This window comes from Sparus aurata, chromosome 19, assembly GCF_900880675.1.
Source record: "Sparus aurata chromosome 19, fSpaAur1.1, whole genome shotgun sequence".
Lineage (NCBI taxonomy): Eukaryota > Metazoa > Chordata > Actinopteri > Spariformes > Sparidae > Sparus > Sparus aurata.
The window spans coordinates 14,883,032-14,892,781 of NC_044205.1; the positions used below are offsets into that span (position 1 = coordinate 14,883,032).

General features: G+C 39.1%; 1 protein-coding gene across 2 annotated transcripts; it reads right to left on the bottom strand.

Moving 5' to 3' along the window:
* spag6 (sperm associated antigen 6) lies at positions 1–8,008 on the bottom strand. Of its 2 annotated transcripts, none has more exons than XM_030397705.1 (11): positions 7,847–8,008; positions 7,667–7,762; positions 7,373–7,539; positions 5,067–5,250; positions 4,716–4,921; positions 2,682–2,855; positions 2,422–2,574; positions 2,097–2,288; positions 1,116–1,244; positions 864–1,009; positions 1–266 (listed from the first exon to the last, which is right to left on the bottom strand). In XM_030397705.1, the coding sequence occupies exons 1-11, from the start codon at positions 7,869–7,871 to the stop codon at positions 203–205; spliced, it is 1,536 nt and encodes a 511-aa protein (XP_030253565.1). In that variant the 5' UTR covers positions 7,872–8,008; the 3' UTR covers positions 1–202. The 2 variants fall into 2 exon arrangements, with proteins under 2 accessions (XP_030253565.1, XP_030253566.1); XM_030397706.1 differs by having other exon boundaries at positions 1,128–1,244; positions 7,847–8,006.
* Positions 8,009–9,750: the final 1,742 nt, after the last annotated feature.

Genomic DNA, 9,750 nt, shown 5'->3' on the forward strand with positions numbered 1-9,750 from the left:
TTTAAAGGTGCCACTTATTTTTTTTTATTAAATCTTCAGCCTCTCTTCCTTCAACATACAGTGACAACATTGGCAGAGATGTCTCTCCTACTACACGATCACACAAATATAAAAGACTGAAAGCTGCTTTTTGATACAATCATGCAAATTTACTGAAAAGACGCATGCACGTTAGCGTTTTAGCAGGAAGCTTGAAGTGACATCAAGCCGGCTGGTAGGTCTCCAACCGCTCCAGCAAGACGTCCGAGTATCCAGGGGAGTAGTACCTGGAACAACACACACACACAGAAAAATGTGTTTTATACTTGAGAATATGTTGTCTTTCTTTTTAAATTGACTTTTTACAAACCCAGTTTAACCTTTTTATTTGCACTACACTACATTTGTGTATTTTAATTAGGGGATATACTGATGTGAGTTTTTCAGGGCCAGTACTGGTACTGATAATTGGTCATCATGGAGACTGATAACTGGCATCTGGAGGAGAGATACATTTGTGGTAAAATAATAAATAAAAGAAATCTTGGCAAAATTTAGAATAACCAGAGACAGAATGTTACTAAGTACAATTCACTCAAATACTGTTCTGAAGTGTACTAATTTCCAATTTCTGCTAGTTTATATTTAATCTATCTAATGTAAAATTGTTTCATTTTGTTTGATTTTTTAAGGATTGTTTTAGCTGGTATTTATAGGAAATGACAGGGAGGAATGAGGAAATGGTCCTAAAAAACTTGAGTGAGTCATCACAGAGCTCTGGAACTCCTACATTCTTTATGGTCATGTGATCTGATCAGTCACTCTTAGATTACTGTTTATGCACGTGTGTTTGTGTGTGTGTGGAGGGGGTGGGGGAAGCACACCTGACTATCTCTTCAGGGAAACAGCTGTTGATGGCGTTGATGTGCTCCTGCAGAAGGGAGCCAGGCTCAGCTTGGATCTCTTGCACCTTCTTCAGCCCCCCGCTGGTGACGAACAGGCGGCGAGCCTTACTGTCATGCGGCAGCACCTTTGACGGCAGGAGGGACAGAGTTAGAAATCCGAGATCTGAATCACAAAAACTTTTTTTTAAAGCTGAAATGAATTGACATTTGTCATACTGGCTGTAGACTCACCCACTCACTCACCTTGCTGAACTGGCAGAGCACATGTTTGAGAATGTTGCTGGGAGCGTCGTAGAGGAGCGGCTCCAGACCTGGCAGGTAGGTGCACTTCTGCAGGATGCTCTTCAGAGCCTTCTTACACTTTAAAAGACGAGAGGAGGGAAGCCGACAGCCATTACAATCACGTCAACCTTCTTCTTCTTGTTCTTTTATTCCTTTGACTGGAATCTCACCAAATAGGGCTCTAAAAAAGTTAATCTTGTTGCCTTTTACTGCTCACTAAGAACACACCAAAGTTCCATTACTGACATAAGCGATGTGTGCTTCACTGTAACTGTAGGCTGATAAATTATCACCCAGGAACACAACAATTTAATTACACAACTGACAGTGGTTATTAGCCAAAAATAGAAACTATAAATCCAGTTTTCCGAAGTTAAACATGAATAAACTATTAATGATTAATCATAGCTAATTATAACAGTGCTCACTGAACTACTTTTTTTAAATTTGATTTTATTCTGACAATTATTTTCTACATGATTCAACTGATTGCTTGGTTTGTAAATATTCTTACAAACAGTTTAATAATGAATATTTTTGGCCCTTAATCTCTAAATTATATATTTTTTATTACAATATATGTGTATATACATTACAATGATTTAAATAATCATCACAGCTGGAAGCATGAAATGTTTTTGCACTTTGGAAAAATATAATTTAATTTTTTAATGTTTATTGAGTGCAACAAATCTTAATTTGTAAAGTAACTAAATATTTCAGATGCAGTGGAGTAAAAAGTACAATAATTCAACATTTCTTTTATTTTTATTAACGTATTCCTTTGAACTGTACTGGAGTAGAATTTTACAGCAGCATTTAAAAACCAGCCTTAATGTATAATACATATATATGTATATACCTCAGATCTGTACTAGAATACAGTCCTATAAGTCTAAACCTACTTAGTTTCACTCCACCACTTCTTACTTTGGCCTGCAGGTCCTCCGAGCTGCTCGCATCCATGTAGAGCTCCAGCAGTTTGGGCAGCAGGCTGGCTGTGGCCACCGCCTTGGCGTGCTCTGGCGTGTGATGACCTATCTGACCGATGGACCAGACCGCAGCCGCCTTCATGTGATGTTCAGGCTCCTCGGACAGACACAGGGCCAGCTGGGGCACCCCCTGCAGGAGTGGAGGACACACAGCACAAGGGGACCAGCTCAGTTAACGTGACCTACATACTGGACTTGATGGAGGGGGGGGGCCCCTCTGGTTTTAGTGGCTTGTTGAGAGGAATAAGAGGAGAGATGGACACCTTGGAGAGAATGACAGCCATGGCGAGGTTCTCACTGTGAGTCGCAATGTATCCCAGCATCATGATCCCCGGCAGGCGAAGGTTTCCGCGACAGTTGCCCAGATAGTCGATCACTGCCACCATGCCACCGCAGTTCACAATCACCTGGGACAGCTGAAAACACACACACACACACACACACACACACACACACACACACACATTACTTTATGTCCAGCCTTTTTATACGTGTGCCTTTAAGTGTGTGTTTCCTGACATACCTCTGGTGTGTGTTTCACCACCTCCCTCATCAGCGTGGAGACGTTCTTCCTGACGTACTCATCTTGATCTCTGAGGCAGGTCACTGCTGCCGGGAGGATCTCCGCCTCGATCACCATCTCTGCCAGGCTGACCGAGTGCTTACTGATCTGACTGAGGGCTGCGAACACCTGCCTCTGGATGGAGACAAAAACAAGATTTAATTCACATTTTAGAAAATTTAACAGCTTCTTGTTTGTACATTTCACTGTTTTTGATTTGTAACTTTAACTAGTTAAATTTGAATCATGCATTGTAATGATTATATTAAATTAATCTGACTGTAATAATTACAGAATCTACCTGTAGTCAATGTTAGAATGGTTCTTTCAATTCAAATGGTTTTTAAAGATAGGTGCTGCTTTTTGTTCAAAATTCACCACTTTCTCGTCTCATAGAAACTTGACTTATGCATGATTTTTTTTTACTCTTTTGATAACACTGATAATCCACAATGTTTACTCAGAAATGATAAATTACTACAGTTTGTACTCAATGAAAAAAAAAAATAATTCAAAAAGCACATGTTCAATTTAAGTCCATGATGAAGAATGTTTTGTAATCCTGACAAACTATTTTATACCATTTATTTTGAATAAAATCATGTCAGACAAAACTTTCTATATCACTTAAATTAATATACAATTTATCAGATTGATTTCAAATTGGACAAAGGGGAAAGGGAAAGAATACACGGACAAAGGACAAACGAATGACATAAAGCCCAAAAGAAACCATCAAGATGAGATTTAAATATAGTCCAAATATAAATATAAAAAATATATTTTCATCCATCTGCTCAAAATGGTCCTTTTATAATAAATTATGATATTTTTTAATTATCAAAATAATAGGTTACAAGAATATTAAACATGCATATCTCAGGTATTAGGAAACTAATTTGCAACATTCTTTCAAAGTTCATCCTGTTAATGTTCTCCAGAATTAAATGTATGTTGTTTTCTAGAGCAAGAGATGACTGTAGCAAAAACGTGTCTGTATTCACTGTGGAAATATTCAACATTGAGAGAGTTACAGTACATAAATACCTCAAATTGTATCAAATCTCATCAACAAATTACTTTACAAAAATTGTCTTCTTATCTGAATGCAGCACTAACGTTCTTATGTTCGGTAGGACGAGGATCATTGAAGTTATTTTTCTTTTTCTCTTGTAGATTGTGGTGACGAGTTTATCCGTCTCTACTCTTAAAGGTGCACTGTGTAGTTTAGGGGATGACATTTTAATCAGAGGAGTATGATCTTCATTGACCGATTTTTTCATGACTGAATAAACTGAATACACAAACTGACCAGAAAGGACAACACCATTTCATACTGTTTTGCTTTATTTATATGTGGCGGACCCTGCCACCTTCCTACCTTCAACGAGTGTTCTGGGGACTTTATTTTCCTCTGAGAATAGCTTGTTTATTCAGTTATGGAAATCATAAATATTTCAGTTTTCCATTATTACTTCATTAATATAGGAAATATTACAATTCTGAGTTTAAATTGTTTCTCTCCAAAACTACATAGTGCCTCTTTAATCCCTTGGACGCCGATAACAACTCTGATCTTATTTATCACCGGTGATGTGTATTGCTCCTGTACAAAAAGGTGTTCCTCTCTTCTCTGTTAGACATGATAGGCATCTGTTTGTGTTTATTTACAAGGCCCTTATTGCAAAGGTGCCATCTTATATCACATCTGGAGACAATGACAGGCTTGCAGTAAAAGTTCCTTAAGTTTGTGCCGAGCTTGGAAGATCTTTACAAAGCATCTGAAAAATTAATACTTTGGTATCCCTTCATGTATTCAAATCATACCACCGCTGTTTGTGCCTGTTTTAACTGGTTTGTTTCAGTATCTTGTATTTTATGAACAGTATTTTTACACTTATTGTTTTCTTAAATGAGAAAAAATAAGAAAAAGGTTGCTGTCATTCCACAAAATGACGCAGTGAGGGTTTTTTTTTTTAAGTGAGGTTGTCCCACCTTGAGTTTGGCGTCTGGGTTGAGGATCATCTGTGCCAGATGTGCGATGGCACCGTTGTCCACCACAGTCTGGGCCAGCTCTGGCGTGTGTTTGGAGATGTCGCTGAGGGTGGAAGCTGCGATGCGTTTGACGGCCATCTCGGGCTCCCGGAGACAAAACACCAGCAGGGGGACGGCGCCTGCATCCACAACCGACTGAGCCAACGCTGCACAGTGATGGACAAAAGTGTCCAGTGAGCATGTGCCCAGATTTAAAGGAGAGAGAATAATCTTACCATGGGCTAAAATAGTTCTCCAAGAAAAGCCAAGGGAATTGATAGAGATCCAAGCATGTCAGTGTGTCTCACTTACACGCATTGTGACGTGCGATGTAGCCTAAAGCCCAGGCAGCAGCCTCCTTCACCCAGGGGTCAAACTCCTCCAGGCAGAGGACCAGAGCGTCGACTCCCCCACAGCCCACCACAGCCTGGGACAGCTCGGGGGAGTGTTTGGCCACCGCACGCAGCACAAACGCTGCTGCCTTCTTATAGAACCTCTGGATGCAAACACACAGATACCACCACAGAGGATCAAACCAACAACAGACATTTTAGTAATATCAGTTTATGATTTCATGACAAACCGCCATGTAACATCATCAATGAGATGATATTTTTTTCCTGTAACAGCAAATCATTTATTTAAAAATCTAATGCATGAATGAGTTTTCCCTGAACTGTTAACCCTTCGTGATTTTTTGTCTTCATTTCACATGTAAATGAATAAAAATGTGTCAGGAAAATATATGAGAATTTTTCATTTGAAATGTTTTTTTCTTTTCCTCTGACCCAATCAACAGAGAAGAGCTTAAATCAAAACCCTGAGAAAAATGACATAATGTGTAAATGACTATAAAAAGCATTGTTATAACACCAAAGGAAGAAATATGTTTTATTTACTGTAAGGGTTAATGTGCTCTTTCATTTGTCCTGAATCTTTAGACATAAAATATAGATTCTTTTAGTCAAAAACATAATTCAGAAACCACAAACGTAAGTTTTAAGTCATATTTCTTTTGTTTTACGTTAAGTTATACTTTATTGTCACCCAAGGGGAAATTTGCTTGTGTGGTGGTGCTACACACAATAATAAGTCACATAGATGAAAATAGAAAGATGTTAAATGTTGCAGATTTGGATTAGTTAACCTGCACAGTACGTCTAACTCTCAAAATCATACTTATGTGCAGTTCTCAGAACATTTTAGGTGACATTTTATAATCATACTTCAATGATATATCTACTGTAAGTAATGATGTACTAATGCATGACACATTGTGATTTGGTGATTTATTTAATACAGGATGAATCATGACTTCCTGTTTCTAACTGTTAACAAATGATGAAATAGCTCATCAGTAAAGGAATGTGTACTCACAGTTACATTGCACATTAACTGATACACAACCACATTAGCTTGGTTTTTCATGTTTATCTTGCTGATAAAACAAAATGATAATCCGATACTATGTTCTGCTCTATTACACTTTTTTCAACAACACAAATGTAATTTTAAAACAACAAGAGCTCTGAACTTCATATATCAGACCTATTTGAAGCCAAAGCCGTGTGTTTTATGATGAATATAACTAACTCTCTGAACCGCACCTCAACTTTGGGTTTTAGGCACGCACTGTTGCTAAAAAGAAGTTGCCGGCAGCCACTTCACACTCCTTCCTATTAAACATTAATAGAGATTTTATCTGTGGAGCTTTCTGTTTTGAAGCTAAGAAGGAGGCGCTCAACTTAGCTAGAAATAAGGTATCAATATGTATCCACATTTAATCTTCATTTGTACTCTAAATGCACTTTTTTTAATGTGTGGTGGAATTCAGAGAGAGGTAAAAATATATATGAATAAAGAGATTTTCATAAGGTTTAAAGCAAAATATAACCTATTCTAATAGAAATATTGAGCAACTTTATTTATCAGAGCGACTGAGCAAATGCTTGGTCCTGTAATAGACCCTAATCTAAGAGGAATCCAGCTAATTTGTTTGAATATCAATTCATGTATAAACTGACTGCAGTAGATCATCAGTTAAGGAGTGTTTATTCACAAACAGTGATTTGATCATTTGACACATCCTACATTATCATGAGTCAGGCATCAAGAAATAATAAACATGATTTGTTGCCTTATTGTAAAGTGTTAACACAATTTTGAAGTTTTGAGCTGTCAAGCTGATAAAGCAATGTTCACTTTAAAAGCTATTACAAACATTTTTTACTCCCAGTGTGGAAGACTAACCTGAATTCTTGCCATAATTGATGAGAAATGTCCAAAAATATAAACCAATTAGTGTCAGATTTAAGAGTATATTAAATGAGACTGCAATGTCCCTTTAATAACAAGAACTACACAGTGCCCCCCTCCAGTCTGAGCCTCTGAGGGGGGCTGAGAGAGAAAAAAACAAAGGCCGGGTTGCTCTTGTGGTAAAGGGCTCTTAGGTTTTGAAGTAGCCCCCAGGCGAACTGCCAATTTAGCCCAAAACACACTCTCACATTCGGGGGGCTGACCCGGAGGTCCTGCGGGGTCTTTCACACACCGGCCCGAAGGGGTGGAGACTGAGTCCTGGGACAACCTGTGTGTACGACCGAAAGGGTTGAGATACTAACATTTTGTGAGGACAGAGAGTGGACCAGCTGGGGCAGGATGTCTTCCTTCACCACGGCCTCGGCCAGGTCGTCACTGTGGTCTGCCAGGCGGCCCAGGGCCAGAGCCGCCGTCTGCTGGACGCTGGGGACCGAGTCCAGCATCAGGGGACGCAGCAGGGACAAGACACCTGAGGAGAGGAGAGGAGAGAGAGGAGAGGAGAGGAGAGGAGAGGAGAGGAGAGGAGAGGAGAGGAGAGGAATAAACACTGGGAATAGCAACTAAAGCTAACACAGTCTTATAAAGTTGCTTCTCACCAGCATTTTGAAGGATGTCTATGTTTTGAGGTCGGGATGCCAGGTCAGCCACGGTCTGCACGAACTGCATCCTTGATTTCTGATACTGCTCAAACACTGCGGAGCGCGAAACAGACACAAATACAGTTTGACTTTCAGCTGAATGTTCCTTTAATGATGGAAGCAGCTCACGAGGCTCACCTTGAATGATCTGCCGTTGACTCATTGTTGCTCTTTAGGTTTATTTTCACACTGAACGTATTCCAGGAGTCGGCGGAGCGTCTCTCCCGGTCGTCTCCAGGTTCCTAGGTCGTGTTGTTGTTACGTGTCGCCGTGGCAACAGACAGGAAGCGCAACGCTCCGCCGCTGGCTCGCCCGAAGATCGTCTCCTGCAAAAGGATGCGCGACTCTCCAAAACGCTCGCCCCTCGCAAAGTGTTTGCGTTTCCCGGAAAACGTGTCGCGTGTGGGAGCTCCTCCGGCTACCTCGCTCGTCTCCGTCCGCGCAGTCTTTTGTTTTCCCGCGAAAAACACAACCGCACACTCTGACCATGGAGGATTCAAAGAAAAAAAAAAAAAAACAGAAGCGCCAATTCACAGCGGCCGTTGGTTCATAAAGGGAACAAGCTGACTAGTTGAGCCGATTCTGAGCGGCGCTCAACATTTCATCATGAGAGATTTTTCTTGTTCCCCCTACTTTTAACCTTCTCCTGCCTGCTCAGGAGTATGTCCTCAAATGACCCCGAGCTCGTTGTAAAGCGCGTTTAAGATAGATGATATGCCAATCAACTTTAATCACTAGTATTAAAATGTATTATGAAATGCGATCGTCCCTACGTCGGTATGTAAAGTATGGTATGTGTGCTTAAACACCAAACAAAGAACAAAACAAAAAAACAGGATGGATTCAAGAGAAATATGGTAGACTAAAAGAATGCGCGAGGTCTTTTTTTTCGCAAAGGTGTGAATAGATATAGGTCCAATAACACATAACACTGCATCATCTCGGTCGTGTTACTAGATAGCTCAGTGAAAGTTATTCTAGAAGAGCAGATTCGGGGTGAACAGTTTTTCTTTCTTCAACATCGCCTGATGATGACGGCTGAGCTGTCATCTATTTACAGCCAAAGTTTCTGCATCCGTGACAACTCCTTTAAAAGTATTTTAAAATGTGAGTCATTCAAAGACGTATTTAACCCACCAACATGCTGAACTTTTGAATTGATTGAGACTGTGTGTTTATTTGATTAGTTATTTGTTTTTTTTGTTTTTTGTTAGTTTGTCTTTACACTATATAACCCTACAGATATTGATTCCGTTTCAGGTCCCTTTTTTTTAAACTGGACGGAAAATGTGCCTATAGAATTCAAATGAATCAGCCTTACTATTAAGCTCTTCAGCCCATAATAACATATTGTTCTGCTCCTCAAATACGAAATATATATTTTTGTTTTATGGTTTAATTATTAAATTTTCTGAAGCTATAAAGTCGGTCTATGAAACACTGGGTATAAAATAAAGCGTAAACGCTTATCTGATGACGTCGTTTTGTTCCCTCTTGTTTAACTTACTTATCAGATTTGACTGGATTTAATTGGGTGAACCAATTGTTTTCAGCCGCGTGGATGATTGATTGAACAATCCCAACTGTGTGTGTTTCGGGATTTTTATATCATTTATAATTAATTCATTTTTGGAGGTATAAAATATTAATTAAACGTTTTAATTAAAACAAAAATAAAATTAAATTGTAGTCATGAAAATGCTTTCTTTTAATCTTTAATTTAGTGTCCTACTTTTATCATCCACTATATCTAGAATCATACTTGAGCACGAAAATTATACTGGTAGTTATTATTATTATCGTTACTATTATTATTTTAAAACAGCCTAATCAGTGGTTGTTTCCATTCAAAACGCTTCTTTTCAGAGCACTAAAATGCAATTATCCGTGTAATAAATCATTTGCAAACAAAAAAAAAAATATCAACATGGCTTCCATCTTAATTGGATGTATTCAGAAACATGATTTGATCCCCGGCCAGATCTCCTCCTCCGTGCTCAGGGCTGGCCTCCTTAACTCGGTTATCTACATCATGATGTGAC